The sequence below is a fragment of the Silene latifolia genome, chromosome 9, assembly GCF_048544455.1.
Source record: "Silene latifolia isolate original U9 population chromosome 9, ASM4854445v1, whole genome shotgun sequence".
Taxonomy (NCBI): domain Eukaryota; kingdom Viridiplantae; phylum Streptophyta; class Magnoliopsida; order Caryophyllales; family Caryophyllaceae; genus Silene; species Silene latifolia.
The window spans coordinates 223,619,682-223,640,750 of NC_133534.1; the positions used below are offsets into that span (position 1 = coordinate 223,619,682).

At 42.6% G+C, this 21,069-nt stretch overlaps 1 protein-coding gene across 1 annotated transcript; it reads left to right on the plus strand.

Annotated features, from left to right (window-relative positions):
* The first annotated feature begins 5,641 nt into the window (after nucleotides 1-5,641).
* LOC141600454 (uncharacterized) lies at nucleotides 5,642-10,891 on the plus strand. Its single transcript, XM_074420689.1, has 11 exons — nucleotides 5,642-6,052; nucleotides 7,288-7,375; nucleotides 8,366-8,457; nucleotides 8,571-8,689; nucleotides 9,007-9,122; nucleotides 9,219-9,349; nucleotides 9,441-9,527; nucleotides 9,660-9,720; nucleotides 9,820-9,860; nucleotides 9,946-10,066; nucleotides 10,509-10,891. Exons 1-11 carry the CDS (start codon nucleotides 5,724-5,726, stop codon nucleotides 10,566-10,568), a joined length of 1,245 nt encoding a protein of 414 aa, XP_074276790.1. The 5' UTR covers nucleotides 5,642-5,723; the 3' UTR covers nucleotides 10,569-10,891.
* Nucleotides 10,892-21,069: the final 10,178 nt, after the last annotated feature.

Below are 21,069 nucleotides of genomic sequence, written 5' to 3' on the forward strand. Positions count from 1 at the left end.
GACCTAGAAAAATTTGGAAGGAATACATCCTTGTTTCATCCCCTCCACCATCCCTTGTTTCCTCCATTCTCCTCCGCCTTATATCCAAATTCCAAACAAGGCTCTTGGAGAACAATTGAATGGTAACGGTCTTTTGTATTTGGAAATTATTACATTTGTCGATTTTGTGGTGGCAGGCCTTTACGAGGGTGGAGTCTGGAAACTACATGTTCGGCTTTCAGATGCATATCCTTTCAAACCTCCTTAAATTACATTCATGAACAGAATTTTCCACCCAAATATTGATGAGCAGTGAGTCTCCGATACATCTTATGAGCTAATTTTAAATTGCTACTTAGAAAGCACTCGGAGGCGACCATTGTGCATTCTCTTAAACTTCAGCTCAGGTTCCATATGCTCATGGTTATGGTTCCTTTGGTGTATTTATTTTACTTTGCTGCTTTTACGATTTTCATTACATGTTTTAGTGCTACCTCCCTCTTTCTTATTTGTTTCTTGCATTTGTTTTACTTCGAGGTGGGAGGTTCGTTCTCTGCATTTTGGGTTTAGTTGTTGGTGTTCGAATAAAACCACCTTAAATTGAAAAAAAACAAGTTAATCATACCTGAGGAACCAAAAAAAAATTGATGGTTCTGGAGGCTTAATTGATTAAAATTGGGTAAATAGACATTCTTCAGGAAAGTGACTGTCATATCATTAGCAGAATAAACACGGCTTGGCATACCTGTAGCACTACTTTGTTTATGGTTTATTTTAGTGCTGTGAAATTAGAGTTTTGACTAAGGTTATATTATGTCCATCACTACAGCATGACTGATCCTACAACAATGGCGTCGTTCTAGCGACATATGATGGTGAAGTTTGATTTTAATGAGTAAATTTACTGTGTTCAATGGTTCAAAATAGGCGGTGTTCCATTTATTTTGAGGCTAAGTGGTCTTTCCTAAGTTTGTGCTAATCTTTGGAGCAGGGAGATGCGGCTGGGGGGTAGTTCACATAATTAGGGTAATGACCCTTTCTCAATTTACTATCTTCTTGATTCTTAAATCATCTTTCATGCTGTTTTATTGCCTTTTTTTACATTATTATAACAAAACTGAAGGCTCGATTCAGTTTGAACTTCACTGTGCTACACCGTTTTACAATTTTTGTTGTTCCATTTATTGACGCTAAGTGGTCTTTGCTAGGGTTGTGCTAATATTTGGAGGAGGGAAGTGCAGCTGGGAGATGGTTCACATAATTAGGGTAATGACCCTTTCTCAATTAACTATTTTCTTGCTCTTTGCCATTCATTTGATTGTTTAGCTCATTGGCGGTTGTTTGATTTACATATTAGTTTATGTGAACGACGATGCGGTGTGGCGGCTCAAATGACGACGGTTAGTAAACTTGCCTTTTTAATTAGTGCGTAATAAACGGATTCAAGAAAGGCATAGCAAATTAATTAACCAAATGCTATTCAAGAAAGGCATAACAAACTAACAACCAGCTACTAATGAGTCTTAACAAACGGTTCCTAACCAACGTAATACGTTGTTCTAACTGTACGTGTTGATTCTTGGTATCATGAGAAAGGTATGCATTTGAAACTCACGGCCAAATATGAAAAGAAAATAGACGGGTTGGGCCAGCCAGCGCAAGACGAATGAATGCTATCAAACTTGGATGTCTTAAAAAAGTGGTCTATATTTAGACGGGTTTAGCGTAAAATGAGGTAACTTTACACAGTTAAATTGTTTTTACCTAAAATTTAGAGGCGGTGACTTAAAAGAGTGGACTATATATTTCATCCTGAAGATGATGTCAGAATTGATGACGTTAGATCTTATAAGATAGATACTCCATAATTGTTTTGCCTACTCTTAAGTGAATTAAGATAAAACCAAATCGCTTTGCTGAACTGAAATAAGATAAACCAAAATGAATTAAGATAGACAGAATGAATTGCATTAAACAACAAATAAACAAAATATGTATTCTTATTCTAATCAACATAAACATTCTTGTCTGTAGATTTCAGAAGCTGAATTGTTCTAAGCTAAGAAGTGAATCACTTTGGAGGTGCTTGATTGTTGACTCTAAACCTCACATCTGAATATGATCCAAAGCTTGTTATCACAAACTAATCAGTTCATTTATTGTCCAGTATTTGGTTAGGGCAACATGAATTCGAGCTCCAAGGAATAGATGGTTAAAAGATTGCAACGTCACTTTGCTTCACAGGTGTGCCACCTCTTTCCATTTCCCATATTTTTGAACTGACTCACAAAACGACCTGAAGTTCATCTAATTATGAAGTAACTTGATCGAAAATGAACACTCTGACTCTAATACATGTCTTAGGTTTATACAAATTGCGTCTTTGTATCAAGTTTCTATGTCAAAGATGCAAGCATGCTGGTTATAAGTTTGTCAAGGCTGAGTTGGTGTTTGGTATTGTTAACGGTAAAACCATGCAATACCAGCCACCGTATGGATATTTACAAGACACGCTTTAGCGTGAAAAAAACTCAATTACTGCTATTTAATTTGTATAGTGATATTTAAATTGTATAGATGTTTCTTGACATGAATACAGAAATATTGTGAGGCAAAGGGTCAAGACGATGATCTTGCGAATCTTAAACCACAGGTCCACAATATAAGGGCAGTAAGTCGGATAATTAAGTGAATACTATTATTGAAGCATATAACCATATAAGTCTTTAGAGGATAAAGTTCTTATCTTATAGAGCAGGTCATAGAAGGTGTCTAGGGAATTCATCCTATATGATTTTGGTCAATGATGTCCTTCTTTGCTGCCGTGAGTAACAGTTTCTAAACCGAATTGTTGTTTTCATGATATTGTACCTTGATAAGTGGTGATGGTTTGTTAGTTTTAATGATTTATGATATAATAGTGGTCCGGTAGTGATAAAATATGGCCGCTTTTACTCGCAATCCTTGCTATATAGCAGAAAGAAAAGAGATACTGATTGCTTATCTGCTGTAACATGCATGATTAAGGTCATTACTTGAGCGCCACTGCACAAATGTGGTCTAGCACTCACAATGAGACACTCAGGGCAAAGAGCCAAAGATGACCATATTAGTATCTGCTCTAAAGCAGTGTCACGATGCAATGGTAACGGGATACCTTTCGGCGTTTCTGCATAAGCTATTTGATAGATTTGAAGCTGTGCAACCTGTGTGGGCACCCGATTACACTATCCACAAGCTATACATTGTTCTGGATTTTTGAAATTTGCAAATTATTTGGCTTCACCATTTCTTAAGTTAGCGGTTACTTTGCGTTTGCGGGTGCCTTCGAGGCACTGTAATAATGCTGTTTTTCTTCCCATTTTATGGAGGTCTAACTGTTTGTCTCAATTGATAGATAATGGCAGGACTTTTAGGCCAGTATAACCGTGCTGGAAGCGCTGAACCTCTAAAGATGGTGACACTGATGGCTGATTACTTTTACAAGCGTGTACAGAATGTGGTTATGACTTATGAGGTACACCCTCGAACAACATTGGTTGTCTTTAAATGAAGAAACCGGTGGGATGAATGATCTCCTATATCACTTGTTTCGTATCTGCTCAGTCAATTGCCTAACTAAATATCTTTAAATGCGAAACATGAAACATTCAGGGCCAAATATCTTTAAGTTGCTGTATTGAACTGCTACTGTTGATTGTATACAAAATTATCAAAAGCACCTGCTGATGGCTCATCTCTTCGACAAACCATGTTTTTGAGGATTACTTGCATTGAAGGTACTCAACATCCTTCCTACACAACTTTTCTTCGGTATTTTGTATAAGATTGAGAAAAACTGTTGTTGGGCCTCACATTTCGATGGTAAAAGCTTTCATGCAAACACACCTTCCGATGGTCAATGGTGCTCAAATGCGATATGGCGTAACCGGGAATGAGCTGTATAAGGTCAATGGTATATTGTTGTTGGCACATCTTGCCCTGTGTTAAGAGTATAATGATCTGCTTCCAACAAGGGGGAGTAAGATATGTTCATTTACTTGGCCGAGTTCTTTAATTAATTGAGCAGGAAATTGGGACATTTTTCTTGGATGCTGTAAACTCAACACTCAGCTTCGCAACCGGTGGGAGTTCAGTGTCTGAATTCTGGTACTCCCTCGATAACTAAAAATAGTTACTACTACCCAAATGTTTTGCACTTATATCGTGTAGTCAGGTCATTTTAGTGTATTATTTAACCAATAAGGGTTGGTCAGATCAGGTCCGCCATTTGTCGGCGAGTTTTAGAATGGCCAGGTCGGAATCAATAATATTAAGAATCAATGTGGTTCCTCAACAGGGCTGATCCGAAGAGGTTAGGTGACAGGCTACACACTGAGAATGAAGAAATCGACTGGTGGCTATGGCATCTAAGGGGAGCACAGAAATCGACTTTAGATTGGATTACCTCAACTCCAGCCGTCTACAATGTCTCATTACGTGGCCTTAGCCTTAGTAAATGCTGTATCTGGTGTCACCCATGATGGCATGTCTTCCGTTATTAGGAGGCATATGGAGCTTGAGAAACTTGATATAACTGAGTTTCTGTTTAGTTTGCAGCGAAGTCATTATTCTAGCAAAGTTTGACATTTTTCAGTTTTTTATGTATATGATGACGAGTATCTGTAAAATTTTTGTTTAGTTCGAAATTACAATCAGAAGTCACATACTCGCAGCCAATGAGAGGTCTATATCCCTCAATGCACATCTCACCATAGAGTCCTCTTAAATGGCTTAGTTATCTTTCTGAATTATATGCAAGCTTGATATTTGAAAAGAAACGGAGATGGGCCTTGGGACTCCGAATTATCATTTTTTACCTTAGAGTTTGTACCCAAGGCAATTGTTACATAAGCAAATATTATCAAAAAAATCATTTTGAGTTATATGCAAGCTTAATATTTTCAATCTAGACGGAGATTGTCCTTGGAACTCCGCCCGCGTTGCGCGCGGAGGAACAACTAGTCTATGAAAGTGGATGCTATTTCTGAATGGAGGAATAGATGTTATATTATTTCATTTCCACATGTATAGATATATTATTTGGTAGGATGTATTATTTTTCAATATTATGTTATTACCTATGAAAATGAAATAAATGAACGAAGTATTCGTTTTAATACTCAAATACTAACACATGACAATGACATGGTGATAATAGGACAATTTTTTTTTTGCATTTTTTTAGACAAGTTTTATAGTGGGGCTTAAAAATGTCATTACTTTTAAGTATATTTGACCCGTCTTTCCCTATAGACAGATATCCGTCTTTAGTGAGACTAATTACTTATTATTAAGGTTTAAGAGGGATACTTGGGTCTTAAATACTCCTCCCATTCAGACCAAAGATAATATGAATTCACTTTTTGTGAGGAGAAAAGTACTCCCTCTATTCAACAATTATCACCTCATTTCTCCATTATATGTGAGAGGTATTATATTGAAATGAGGTGATAATTGTTGAATGGAGGGAGTAAGTATTTGGGTGAGAGGGAGTAAGAATTTAGATTAGCCAAATTGTAGATATGATGATTCACAATTCTGTGATTGGTCCGGAAGATGTGGCTGGCCTCAACACCGTCGGATCTCAACATTATTATTATTACAAACCAAAAGTGGTCTAGTGTTCTCATTTTTTATTTTTTTTTTTAAAAAAAAACACCAGTAGTAAGTTATACGTCAGGTGACGTTGATTGATAGCCGCAATGACATCCCGCCGTCGTACGCCGGCGAAACCAACCTCCTCGCCGGAGAAACCACAACCGGTGGAATCCTCATCGACGGCGCCATCAAAGTGGCCTAAAATCCTGTGTCTATCCTCCATACTCCTCCTCCCGTACGCCTACCTCTTACTATTCCACTTCAACATCGACGCCCAACTAAAGCGATCCATCCTCATCAACGCCGCCCTCAGTGTCGCCGGATTTTTGGTAACAGTAAAGTTGATACCGGTGGCTTCTCGTTACGTCATTCGTCGTAATTTGTTCGGTTTTGATATTAATAAAAGAGGAACTGCACAAGGTCTCATCAAAGTGTCAGTCACTCTTTCCCTCTTTTTCATTTTCGACCTCATCAATGCACTCTGAATTGCAATTAATCTTAATTCCTCCAAATTCTGGGAATGTTGCGCATTATTTAGTTGATTTTGTAGCTTTGTGGATTCTTGACATTCAGCATGATATTTTTCGATTGGAATTGTTTGATTAACATCAAACTGTCTAATTTTTATATCTCTTTTAAATGTCGGTCCAGTTTAATGAACAACTTTTGAATTTTGACTGTATTTGTTGAGTGCAATTGTACTGAGTTTCATAATGTTTCATCTTGGCTATTGAAACTAAGAAATTTGATGCTTTAATTTTGATTGGATTAGTTAGTTATACCTATAATGCTTTAAAATTTGATTCGCATTTGGGAACTGTGTAAATCTTTCGAGTGCCTGTTCGTTTACACGGCGAATCCAAACGGAACATTATGAAACTCAGTACAGTTGATACGAGTGTCTACTTCTTCCAAACGGAACAAGTCACTTACCTAGTCCCCGGGAAACTTCAACTACTTTATGTCAATACGCAAACAGCTTCAGCCAAATTCTTGGGCATTCCTTGTCTTGGTTCAGTAATTTTGGATATTTTCTGTTGGAGCATTTAACTTACATCAATATATTGATTTTAGACCGTCCCTTCTTCAATTAAAGATCTTAAGATTTCAAGTTTACTGATTTCAGATAGTTATACCCATCATTTGCCTTGATTTCGGTTTGTTTATAAGAAAATGCAATACTTTCCGAACAATTGTTGACACCTATTGCACTTTCCGTCTCTTTTCTCCCCTTCTGCTTCTGAAATTTCATTGGAACATGATAATCTGCGAGGGATGTAGAGAGTTAAACCACGTTGTGACTAAATTCGTCAAGTTTTTGAAGATTCAACCTCTGAAAACTACATTTCCTCATCGTAGACTGTCTCACCTAGTTTATGGGATTCATTTTTAGCTTCAGATGGTTATATTTCCCTTTTTTCTGGTGGATAATACGAAAAGATTTGTGAAATTGATGGGTCGGACTTTTCATGGAATTTCAAAAATGGGCCTTATTGACTCGGATAGAGGGAGTAAGTTGTTTATGTTGGTTTTTGGAATTTTTGTTTTACTAGAAATTTTTTGGTTAAGATTATGCTGTATTATATTGCTAGACCTCATTTTAGCCTAGTGTAGCATTATCTTACACTGGATAAGAAATGTTTTACAATGCCTCATTTTGATTTGCAGACCGGAGTCACTGGGTATAGTTATTGGGATTGTCTTCTTATTAGTGGCCATATTGTTTCAACACTTTAACTTCACGGCTGACTCTGTTGTAAGTTCAAATTTCTGAATCTGTTGTTTTCGTTTACCCTTCGTATTTCTAGTTTTGTGTGACTTGCCAATATTTTATATTTTTCCAATTCATTGAGAACAAAATAATATAGTACGTTGTTACACGTGAATAGGTTTAGGAGGAAAAGCTTTTAATTTAGTTATGTTAAATGACTAATATTATAGATCACTAATTGGTATTCCATTGCATTACTTATATGACAGGCTGTTATGCACCCATTTTGATATTGATATGAGTATTTGAATAGTAGTTGAGGTGACTTTTGATATTCTTTCTCAATCATACCTTAAAGCTGAAATGTTGCACTGATTTTCTTTGTCGAGGATCTTATATTTATAAACAATAACCCTTCTGCCCCTAGCAAGTGCAATGAGTTGGTACTTAGCAGAGAGTTGCTATGAGAGTCAGGGTGATTTGATGACTTTAAACTCTTTCTAAGTTTTATAATCATGAACTTTCAGCAGTTAAAGGCAACAACTATCCCGCAAATAGGGGGAAAGGAGGGATAGGATGCACGCAGCTTTACCCCTTGTTTGCAATTCAAAATCTTGATAGAATATCTTGTTACAGTCGACGTCAAGCTGAAGGTGCCTGTGAAAAAAAAAATCTAAGATAGTGTTCCTGTACAATTTCTATATTTTATTTGTGTGAATTATACTCTGATCTGCTCAACTGCTTATCAACCACCCCCATTAGAGAGGGAGTAAATAAGGAAAGTATGGAGAAAGACTTGCTTCAGAAAGAAATTTGACTCATAAGGTGACAAAGAATTACAATGGGAGTGGCTGGATTAGGACTGAGATAGAGAAAGCAATGGTCCACTTATATTTTTTGGGGAAGCATGAAACTCAAGTTAGTTACAACGTGATGTGTTCTGTTTGTTTACATATTTTTGCTTATTATCATTGGCAAGTCAGCCAGGCAGATTTATGAAGACAAGTTCTGTAACTATGGCGATAAATTGTGCAGTGGCTAGTTGAGTATAATGCTGCTTTGGCTTCCATATGTTTCATGATCTTGCTCGGATTTGTCGATGATGTTCTAGATGTGCCATGGAGGGTGTGAGTGCCATACTCCAAATCGTCTTTCTCATGTACCTTGAACATAAATTTATATTCTGTTCTCTTTCTGATTAAGTTTGATACTCTGACTCTGTACCAATATGCTGACGCAGAAAGCTTGTGTTGCCTTCATTTGCTGCTCTTCCTTTGTTGATGGCTTATGCCGGCCACACAACAATTGTAATCCCGAAGCCTCTTGTTTCATATGTCGGCTTGGAGGTTTTGGATCTAGGTAAATGTTCAGGGCGTGCTTTCTTGTTATATACTAATTGTGTTTGTGTTGCCTGACGCACAACTACAACCATATGGCAACTTTTGAGCTTCATAAGTCCAAGGGAGAGTATGTTTACTCATTAGTTCGTGAAATGTTTTGTTTTTGGTTCTTCTGGCAGTTGCCATTATTAACATAAAATTCAACTACTGTACCACTAACTACAGTGGTACAGTAGTTGAACTTACTTCAGATAGTGGTGCGGTAGTTGAATTTACTTCAGATAGTGACATCCTTCTAATATTCAGACAACCGCCTTCATCTTGATGATTAAACAGGATGGATATACAGACTATATATGGGACTTCTGGCAGTATTTTGCACCAATTCTATCAATATCCATGCGGGCATAAATGGTCTTGAAGTTGGGCAAACAGTTGTGATTGCAGCTGCAGTAAGCCTTCAGGAATTTCCCTTTTTTCTTGACCTCACTTGTTCTACATGTACAATAATTAAGTTTGTATACAATCTGATCATTTTAAATTCACAGATTTTAATACATAATATTATGCAAATTGGAGCATCCAAAGACAATCCTGAGTATCAACAAGCTCACGCGTTCTCAATTTATTTAGTGCAACCTTTTTTGGCTACTTCACTGGCTTTACTCTCTTTCAACTGGTACTGATGCTGTCAACACTTTATTGAAAGTTATCTTTTTCACATTTTTTTATCTTTGTAAAGTGTAAATTTTTTTTGCTATTTATCTTAGGTATCCTTCTTCCGTGTTTGTTGGGGACACCTACACATATTTTGCAGGAATGACAATGGCTGTAGTTGGAATTTTAGGCCATTTCAGGTGAATTTTATGGCGCTTCTTCATGTCCTTCGATATGTATTAACCATAATTGCTACTTTATGAGGTAGTATCATTCTAGTTACTCTTTACTGAACTATATTCCCTTTTTATTTTCTGTCTGGACTCTGACAGTGAAACATTGTTGATCTTCTTTGCTCCTCAAGTTCTGAATTTCCTCTTGTCACTTCCCCAGGTTTGATATTCCCTTCAACTCCCTTCCTTTTTCTGTCCACTAATCATCTCCCATTTTATTTGTCTAATGTAATCTAACATGTGAGGAGTTTTGTATTAGCTTGCTGGCATAATCCCTTGCCCACGACATCGGCTCCCACGGTAATCATGTGTACTCTTTCAACCGGTAGTTCCATATATGGGCCATGGCCCACTTTTATCTGATATTGGCTTGTGTGAATGACAGATTTGATCCTCAGACTGGGCTCTTAACTGGGACTAATGATGGGACACTGGTGAACTTCACTTTAAGGATACTTGGGAGGATGTCCGAACAATCACTCTGCATCGTGCTTCTGGGGCTCCAGGTGAATCTACTTACTAGCTCTACACCCTAACCCAACACTGCCAGTATAATCAAGTATAGCTTTCATCAGTAGGCTTTGAGTTGACATTGTTCACTGAATTATTGATCTAAAATTACTCATTTCCCCAAAAGCTTCCGTGTATGGTGGTGGGTAAGTCTGTAAGGTGGTGGGGTTTTGGGTTCATGACCAATTTTAGAATTGTGTTACCTCATGCTACCGTACATTATATGTAGTGGGTTCGGTCTAGTTAGTTATTTTACTTTATCCACCAAAACCCTCCTAATAACAGTAAAATTAAAAAATTTCACTATAGAAAAAAGAAAAAAAATTCACAATAGATATAGATTCAGCTACACTTGATTATTCAAATCAAGTAAACCTTTTTTTGGTTTTAAGTTACTAGTGCATAACTGCATATGCGTGACTACTAAATGTTATGCAGGCTCTTGCATGCTGTTTCTGTTTCTTGCTCCGGTGGCTCCTCACTGGCTGGTACAAATGAGATTGCGACTCTGCCAACAAAAGAATTGTGGTTGGTAGCTTCATTGCTGTTGTCTGACACGACAATGCAATCAGATAATCTTGTGGGAGAATTTTGTTTAGAGCCATGCCTGGTAATCATAGTTTCAGATATATAGCATTGTATACTTTCTAACGTGAGCTGCAACAGGCACCGAAGGAGTTTTTTTTACCTTAACTTCATTATTTACTTGTGTTTTACAAGTATTAAAAGAATTTTTGCCGGTGTATTTTAGTTACCATCTATACTCCTGACTTGTGAGCAAGTAGAGTTTTTTTATCCTAAAGTTGGAAGAGTTGGTGGAAGTTTTCTTGTTGATGCCGAGCAAGTTAATCGTCAGGCATCAGTGACTTCCTGCGGTAATCTGATATGAGGTCTTTGGTTAATTGTTCATTTCTTTGGTTTGATTCTTCAAATTATAAGCCTTCTGGGATAACTTCTTGTTATGCTTATTATGCCCCAAAAATACATCCAACTATTCCACCATCTACTTCAAACACAGTTGTTAATTTTCACCTTCTTGTAAAGGGGTACTTTAAAGAGAATTCAAGAGGAAACCAACATCGTATTGAGGGCCATAGAGCAATTCTCCTATATTGGGCAAGTGTCCTTGTTTTCAACATTCCCTTGTTTACTAAACACCAATTCTTATTTGCGACAATTGGCAATCGATTTAAACAATGTTAAAAAAGACACGTCACAAACTTGTGACCGTGACAAACAAGACTTATTGCTTACCGAACAATTAAAGCTTCCATGATCCTTCCATGATCCTCAACAAAACAACGAGTTGGCACCAATTTTTTGTGGAGATTAAATTAAAATATTAAGTTGAGATTAAATTATTCACTAATAGAATTAACTATCCACTAGTACTAAAACCTCCCAATAAAAATGTATGGTAACACAAATCGTGGCCAAATAACCATATTGGTAAAAAAAAAATGGCACTTATGTGACATATTGGTAAAAAAAAATTACACGTATGACATATTAGTAAAAAAAGTAGAGTGCAACTGCCATATTGGTAAAAAAATTGATGAGGCATATTCTGCACCGCTGACCAAGTCAACACACTGAGCAAGGTCAAAGATATCCACAGCAAAGTCAACGACTTAGGCAGCCTAGCCGATGAAGCCCATCGGCCTGCCACCCGGGTCTCGGCGTGACAGCCCACCAGCCGGGACACATATCCGCGTACTCATATCCAAGACCCCTCGGCGGTGAGTCAACATCGTCCGCCGGCCTGCCATAGGTCCCTCGGCCGAGGGGTAGATCAGTCTTTCCACCTGCTAGCCACTTGGCCACTACGTGACAAAAAGGTGAAAGTCTATAAATACTCCTCAACCTTCATTGAGGAAAGGATCCCACAACTAAAACCTAAATACACTATTCATCTGGTAATATCTCCCTTATCTCTCTACAATACATATCTAGCCAAGCAACACAGCTTAATCCTTTAAGTTTACTGACTTGAGCGTCGGAGTGAGTACGCTTGGCACACAGCCAAGCCCTCAGTTCGTTCATTGTTGCAGGAGAGGCCGCAAGGGACGATAGAAGCAAGCAGGATTCAGCTCAAGACATTATTCTACAAGCCACGGGTGGTAACTAATAACTGCTCTGGAATTACACCCGGAACAATTGGCGCCGTCTGTGGGGAAGACACTAGAAGCTAATCACATTCACTCCCAAAAAAAAAAAAAATATAATAATAAAAACCCACCCAAAAAGCTAAGAAAATGTCGAAACAGCAAGACGCAGTCGTCACCGACGAAACCGCGTTCTACCAAGATGACGCTTTCAATAACTCCGGAGTCATGCAGCCCTCCACCGGCGGGGTAATCCAACCAGAGTTCGGGATGCCAATAATACCCGACGCACCGGTGCCAGCCAACCAGGTCACCATCATGGGACATGTGGTTGACGTAGCAAGGCTGAAAATGCTCTTGGACCTAATCAGCAATACGCCTGCTCACACTGTCACGCCGACAAGAGCGGCGGAAACCGTCCAGGAGACCAGGGCCCAAAACGTGACTCCGAGAAATTTGAACGGAGCACTAGGAGAAGCTGACCCAGCCAGGACGCCGGGGGAGCCCAAAGTGGGCGCGGTAGACCTAAGTCCTTCCCGTACTCGCGGGAGGACAGCGTCCCCGCCACACGAACGAGGCATACCCCAAAGGAGCCAGAGGAGTCCGACTCAACAGAGTTGGAGAAGAAGTAATAGTCGAAGAAGGAGCCCCTCCCGTTACGGGGGGAGGAGCCAGGATAGGGATGCAAGGAGCCGATCGCCACGTGTCGTTCGACACGTGGTCAGGCAACCCCTCAACGCCTACGTCCTAGAAGTCCCGGTGCCGACTAAGCTCAAGTTCCCACCTCTGTCATACAAGGGGGATAGTGATCCAGCCGACCACGCTGAGGCTTTCGAGTCTTACATGTCGGTATGGGAACAGCCCGATGAGGTCTGGTGCCGGATTTTCCCAACAACTTTACATGGGATGGCTCAGAGCTGGTACAAAGGGCTTCCTGATGGCTCGGTGTACTATTACGCCGACCTAAAGGACGCTTTCCTAGCCCAGTACTCCTGCAATAAGAGAAGGGCCGTAGAGACATCTGACCTCCTGACTATCAGACAGGAAGGGGGGGAGTCTCTCCGAAGCTATGTGAAGAGGTTTGATGGAAAGGTCCAGCAGATTCGAGAAATTAATCCCGAGCTGGCGGCCTTCGCGCTGATGAAGGGCCTCCCAAGGGGAGCCTTAAAAAACGAGCTCATCAAGAGCAGGGGCCTAGGCTTGGACGCCGCCAGGAAGCTGGCTGACCAAGCCATCAAGGTAGAAGACTATCACAAGACCTGGGTAGATCCCAGCGAAGCCGAGCACTCAGAGAAGAAGAGTCACAGGCAGGACAGCCAGGACGAAGGACGCCGCGACAACAACGGTTCGCGGTCCGATGGAAAACGCCGTGAGAATAATAGATCACGGTCGGACAGATCCGACCGGAGGCAAGACTCGGCGGGCGCCGGATGGAACTCAGGAACGTACCACCAGAGGCGGTATAGTGAAAAAACCCCTCTCGTCGTATCAGCCGCCGAGGTCTTCGCCCGAGCAAAAACGAGGGCCGAAGTGGGAGAGACCCCCAAGCCAAAAAGTGACGGTGACACGAGCCGATCTTTGTGAGTACCACGGCCACACCGGCCATTTAACCAACGACCGCCGCCATCCGAAGAATGCCATAGAGGAACCGATCGGGAAGGGAAGCCTCGGCAAGTACGTTGCAAAAGGCCAAAAGACCGACGCCAGCAGTTCAGATAAGAAGTCCGTCTTCGAGCGGATAGGAGTGATTCATGTTGTCATCGGGGGCAACGAGAACGGAGGGTCCGCTCATGGGCACAAACGGCACCTAAACGAGCTGTATCAGGCCATCAACTTTGTGCCCAACTCGGGGATCCCCCTCGCAAACATCCCCCGACATGACTATTGGAAGAAAGGACTACGAAGGGGTCATCGCCCCTCACCCGACCGCCGGTAGTCAATTTGGACATATCCAACCATACGGTCAAAAGGTGCCGATTGACACGGGCGCGTACACTAACGTCATGTTTAGAGAATGCTTTCTCGGCCTCGGCACGAAGATCAAGGACTTGAGCCCCCGCACCAACCCCTATCTGACTTCTCGGGGGGCCTGGTGCCACCGGGATCAATCGGACTCCGGTGACATTCGGCGAAAAGAACGCGGCTAAAAACGTCCTAACTGAGTTCGTGGTCATTGACGGCTCGTCCGCTCACAACGTTCTCATAGGCCGAGTCACCCTGAGCGAGGCCGACGCGGTGATGTCCATCCGGGCTCTAACACTGATGTATGTCTCGGACCGGGGGGAAGCGCATAAGCTCGTCTCCAAAGACGAGAAGGATGAGGTGATCAACGTCCAGATAGCTGCCCGAGGATGCAACATGCAATCCCTCAAAGAGGCAAGAAAGTCCGAAAAGGGGAAAAGTCCGTCCTTACAGCAGGAGGGCGACCAAATGGATATAACTAGTGGCTGACTGGGGAGGTGTGCCTGTGATGAGCCGTTAGGGCTTCGGTAATCTCGTAGAAATTTATGTAGCCGCGGAGGTGTCCGGAATAGCTGTGGACACCCCAACGCATGTTTCCACCTAATGAAAAACCATCCAAGCTTTCCATCAAAGCAAAAATGTTCCCATCAGTTATCTATCAAGAAACAGACGCCGGCTCACACTGTCATACCGACAAGAGCGGCAGTCGTTATGAAGAACTACAACACTGCCGCAGATCACCCCAAGTAGTAGACGCCACGGCGATCACCCCAAGAGGTAGACGCCGTCGCAGATCACTCCAAGCGGTAGACGCCACGTAACACGCTATCAAGAAACAGTACGCCAAGCTCACACTGTCATACCGACAAGAGCGGCGGTCGTTATGAAGAACTACGCGCCGTCGCAGATCACCCAAGTAGTAGTAGACGCCACGGCAGTCACCCCAAGAGGTAGACGCCGTCGCAGTCACTCCAAGCGGTAGACGCCACGTAACACGCTATCAAGAAACAGACGCCGGCTCACACTGTCATACCGACAAGAGCGGCAGTCTCCGTCAAGAAACCAACGCCGGCTCCCCCGGTCAATCCGACAAGAGCCATCGCACATTACACTCGCAAAAGCATTCGAAGTGTCTTGGAAGCGTTGAAACACAGTTGAGATACGCACTCTAAAACGGCCCCGGCCAAGCCAAGGCGAAAACAAAGGGGGCGCTCAATTAAGAATACAAGAAAACAACTCTGACAAAGATGAGATGAAGACCTCGGCCAGGCCGAAGGCGAAAGAAACGAACTATTATTAGAAGATAAGTTACAAGATTTACAAGTTAAAAGAATACAGACGACGGCCGTCCCCACAGGGATAAGCCGAAGCACAACCTACCAAAGTTGTACAAAAAGAAAAAGCTACAATTATGTTCATACACCAAGAGATAGTGGGGGGGAAAGGTTGAATAATTGGCCCTCGAACAGCTGAAGCAGGTCTGCTATAAACTTGTTCTCATCAAGCAGCACCTGGTAGTGAGGAGCCGAAACAGATCTGCTGTAAACTTGCTCCCCTAAGCCTGTTGATGCCTGCCATCAGTATCGGTAGCCGCATCTTCCCCAGTAGGCAACCCAGCAGCTTCTCTAGCAGCCTCAGCCTTGGCCTCGGCATCCTCAGCTGCCCTCATCCTTTCGGCTTCTTCCTTAGCCACCCTAGCCGTCTCAGCAAGAGCTGCTTTCTCCGCGGCCACCTCCCTCTCCATCTTCGCCTTCGCCACCTCCTTGGCCTTCTCCACCGCGGCTTCCTCCTTAGCCCCGAGCTTGTCATCAAGCAGCACGTCGAACCTGCCCCACGGGAAGGAACCTTCAAGAGGGAAAAGCTCCCCGATAACTTCCCTAGCAGCATCTTCGGCCAAATCCCGAAACTCGGCGCACAGTTTGGGGAGCATGGCGGTTTGGAGCATATCGATGTCCATCTCCTTCTGCTTGATGATGGCCTCTTTGCCCCGAATCACCTCCGCCTGGGCCTTAAACACACCCCTGTATTCATCCCTCTGCTGGAGACAGAGGTCAGCACGCCTCTGCGCAAGGTTATATTTCTCCAGCAGCTTCGCAGCTTCGGCCGTCGCAGCCTCGGCCTTGGCTCTCTCAGCAAGGACCTTCTTTTCAGCGTCCTCCCGGAGTTTTCTCTCAGCCGAGAGCGTCTTCTCAGCATCTCCCCTAAGCCTCTGCTCATTAAGGAGATCCAGCTTCGCCGACGCAGCCACCTGCTTAGTGGCATTACGCTCGGAAACAGCTCGAGCAATGACCCTCTCCTGCTCCATGAGGCGAGCCCCGGTAACCACGTTCCACCTCGCCAACTCCTTAATCAGCTTCGTGCCTTCCTCTATAAGCTGGGAGACAGAAGCCTTCTGGGGGGGAGGAACGGTGGGAGTACTTTGGCCACCAACCTGCGGCCGGGAGAAGGAAACCTTCTGGGATGAAGAATTGACGGTGACGCCCTGATCACCAACCTGCGCAGAGAAACCCACCGCCTGCTGCCCAGCGTGAGCGATAGCCGACTGCGGCTGGTCTGCAAAAATTCAATTAAAACATCAGTATCAACACTGACTTATCCGGAACACCTAATGGCACGGCTAAGTTCAAGCCACAGGACAGACGGATACCATGCTTGGCCTTCTTGGCCGGAGAAGGCACTTCCTTGCCAGCGGTAGAAGCCATCCTTTTCCTCCTACAGATAAGGGGAGATCCCTCTGCATCAGAGTCCCCCTCATCGGGAATATCAACAATCTCCACCTTCTTAGGGGAGGGGACGGGATTTGGAACTTGTGTCGACGCCGTTTTCCGCGTCCGACGCACTACGCCGCTAACAACCCTCGCCTGCGCCTCCTCCTTGCTCAAGGCCTTCAGCCGCTGTTCCATAAGGTCATTCGGCGACGCCCTGCGATCATGGGCTAGAGCCTTGGGATGCAAGTTAGCAACGGTTTTATCTTTGTGCAGCCCCATTCTCCGAAGAAGATCCTCAGATAGGTCCGGTCCAAAGTGGTCTGCAAAAGAAACAAAGCAAGAGTCAAGTAGAGGAAATAAATCGAGGTCCGAGAAAACAGGAACATTGAGAGCGGTGACGGGCCTCACACCGACCCCACTCACCCTGCGCTAGGGCCGGTATGAGGCCGACATAGCAAAGCGGCTCATCCTGAAGAATGATCTGCGTCGGGGGAATCCATCTTTTCGGCATCCCACTCCTGTCCACCTCGAAGAGCCTCATCGCCAGCCTCTCGTCCTCCTTCAGATGGACCATGCTGGCATCCATTTTCAGATGTTTCCGGGTGACCCATCTGTCATGCTCCGCCCTAGTCTCACACCGCAAATTAACCTGGTGCTGGAAGGAGCGGGGCAGCGGATAGTCGTCCGGCACTTTAACGTACACCCACCGACCCTGCCAGTCCTTGCAAGAAGAGAGTTTGTCAACAGAGACGTAACCCTGCTCCGTTTGCACACTATACCATCCGACGCGGCCAGAGATTGATGGTTTAAGATGATGAAGTCGGCGGAACAAATTCACCGTCGGAGCCTCCCCCTTAAAGAGACAAAGCCAGACGAAACCAATTATGGTTCTCATGGCCAACGGGTGCAGTTGGGCAACGGCAACGTTCATAGCCCTAATTATGGCCATAACATACCCGTTCAACGGAAACCGGAGCCCGTACTCCAAATGCCGCATGTACACGCCGGCGTGGCCCGGTGGAGGACAACAGACGGACTGACCCTCCCCGGGGATAACAATTTCGTACCCCCTACCAAAGAAAAAATGGCCCTCGAAAAATTTCTCGCCGGAACAACTGGCAAGCTTATGGGACCAAACACGGTCAAGGCGAGCCTTACAGGCATCACCGTGATCCATGACGTACTGTCTCCCCTCGCTAGGGCGAGACCTTTCCTCCTCCTCACCGAAGTCATCACCAAAATCACCATAAGAATCTTCATCCTCCCATTCCTCCAGAATTTGAGGATCAACTTCAGGAGAAGGAGATCTATGGCCCTCCGACACAAGTTTACTGGGTCCAGCATCAGCAGAAGACATGTTCACAACAAATTACTAACAAGATAAAAGAAAAGTTTGATTGTTTACCTTAAAGAAAAAACACTCGCCGGATCAAAGATTCTGAAGATTGGAAGAAAAGGAAACCCTTGAAAGTTTAGAAAGATGAAGATTTCAGGAAAAATTTGAGAAAATGAAATTAGTGACCAAAATCACGGAAAAACTGCCCTATTTATAGGGAAAAAGCCCATAAAGAAGGGCCAATCAGAGCACAGCCCATGAAGCGATAGCCAATCAGCGAGCAGACACGTGTCGAGCATGCAACCACGGAATGTCAATCGTCGCAACAGTTAAACGTCAATCAACGCAACAGTGACCAAGCGTCTTCAACACGCCCACTCACATCTCTTCGACTATTCATTTTCCTCAACAAACTCCTAGGTATCCGGTCTCCGCCGGCCACTCGATCAACCAAGCTAGGACGCACCGGCCGGGGGCAATCAAAATCAACCGGCACTCTCAGCTTTGGTCTCGGCCAACGTCATGTTCTTTTCCACATCGGATGCCCTTTACGCATCCATGTGGAGGGGGGATATGGTATACCATACGGCCTAACAAGAGCTACGCCGATGCAGAAGCAGAAGCCGATGCAGAAAAATTTTCTAAAAATACTTATGCAGAATATACGCTCAACGTACATCGGAGCCCATACCACGGCATAGACTACGCTGGGGGCAAATTGATGGGGCATATTCTGCACCGCTGACCAAGTCAACACACTGAGCAAGGTCAAAGATATCCACAGCAAAGTCAACGACTTAGGCAGCCTAGCCGATGAAGCCCATCGGCCTGCCACCCGGGTCTCGGCGTGATGACCGCGGTAGGGACACATATCCGCGTACTCATATCCAAGACCCTCGGCGGTGAGTCAACATCGTCCGCCGGCTGCCATAGGTCCCTCGGTAGGGGTAGATCGATCTTTCCACTGCTAGCCACTTGGCCACTACGTGACAAAAGGTGAAAGTCTATAAATACTCCTCAACCTTCATTGAGGAAAGGATCCCACAACTAAAACCTAAATACACTATTCAGCTGGTAATATCTCCCTTATCTCTCTACAATACATATCTAGCCAAGCAACACAGCTTAATCCTTTAAGTTTACTGACTTGAGCGTCGGAGTGAGTACGCTTGGCACACAGCCAAGCCCTCAGTTCGTTCATTGTTGCAGGAGAGGCCGCAAGGGACGATAGAAGCAAGCAGGATTCAGCTCAAGACATTATTCTACAAGCCACGGGTGGTAACTAATAACTGCTCTGGAATTACACCCGGAACAAAAATGATCGCAAATAAATCCACTCATGGTTGCTATTTTTTATACGCTTCGGTTTTATCAACTTGTAAATCGCCTTAATTTTAGAATTTATTATGTGTGTACATGGAAATTATAACCAAAACAATAAGATTGATCATAATTACCACCTTGCAAATCGAAAAAAATTGAGTTACTCCTTTTTTTTTCTTTTTTTTTTCATCTGTTTTTCGACTCATAAATATGAAAAAAATAAGTGAAGAACAAAGTTGTTGCAAAGCTTTTGTATTAATCAGTTGCTTCAATTTAGTATAAAGTTGGTGATTCAACTACTTTGTTACGGCTGCAAAAAAAAATACTTTATGATAAGTCCATTTTATATACATTTTAACCCCCTACTTTAGCTCTATTTTACATGACATTTGCACTATGTTAGTGATTTAATGAGCTAATATTGTATTCTGGTTGTCTTTGCATGGTTTGTCACATTTTGTAGAAACTTGAGCTTTTAGGAGCTTATTTCTAACAAATTTGCAAGAGCTAGTATACAAGGCTAAGTGTGGAGCATGAGTTGGAGTGTTGGACCGACATTGTAGTGTTACATGGATTTGCATGCATAAATATATGGATTAAAATGAGAAATGCAAAATAGTCTTATGCAAAGTCAAGCCCAAGATTTGAAGTCCAACTAAGGTGGAAACTTTGGATGCTTAGTGAAGCTTAGGATGCTAATTGAAGAGCTTAACCGGGTGATTAAACAAGGCATTAAACATCAACATTGGATTCTTGTGCTAACTAATCACGAATTAAAGAGGAAAAGTTGGAAACATCACGACCCCGATCGGGGTGTGGTGTCCCCGATCGGGGTTAGCCCCCTATATGCCCGAACGTTACTTCCTTGTTCCCCTATAAATAGAAGCTTTGGTCGCCACTTTTGACACACCGTTTTCCACATAGAGTTCTCTCTAAACTTCAGTAGTTAGATTAGCTTAGTGTAGTTTAGTTTTCATTAGTTTGTTATCATTTCCTTTAAGTATTACAAATTACAATTTCATTTCCAAGTTTTTTCCTTTTGCACTGTTCTTCAATTCCAATTTCATTTCCATTGTTGAGGTAATTTATTTCTAGTATTATTTCTTTATCATTATGTTTATCATTTTGTTCATCATTAGCTTAATTTACATAATGCAAGAGTAGTATATCTTGTCTAGGGGATAAAGGGAGTCATGCATAAAAAGTATTTGTAACATGATAAATTAGGATGCTTAGTGATCACATAATAGTTTCTATAACATGGTTGTACCTTATTGTTAATCTTTGATTATTGGCCATTGTCTTAGATTAAATTTGTTAATTCGTTTTTATAAGTCGAGAGGCACGAAAATGAATTAAACTAAATATGTTTTAGTAGACGACCTAGTCATATCGAGAGATTGTTATGACCCGTTCTATGGTTCACTAATATCGAGAGATGGGTGTCTTTAAGCCTAAACAATATTCATTACTATCTAATCCGAGTTTGACATAAAGCATTTACATATATTTGCATGTGCGACCCGACTTCCCTGGACTCTTTCTTTATTTTTTTTTTTATATCA

Bases quoted from the DNA above. Each gene is read 5' to 3' on its own strand.
- LOC141600454 (XM_074420689.1), top strand. From the start codon at position 5,724: ATGACATCCCGCCGTCGTACGCCGGCGAAACCAACCTCCTCGCCGGAG. The intron at 9,350-9,440 runs GTACTGATGCTG...TATTTATCTTAG, and splicing joins GCTTTACTCTCTTTCAACTG to GTATCCTTCTTCCGTGTTTG. The intron at 10,067-10,508 runs GTGAATCTACTT...AATGTTATGCAG, and splicing joins TCGTGCTTCTGGGGCTCCAG to GCTCTTGCATGCTGTTTCTG.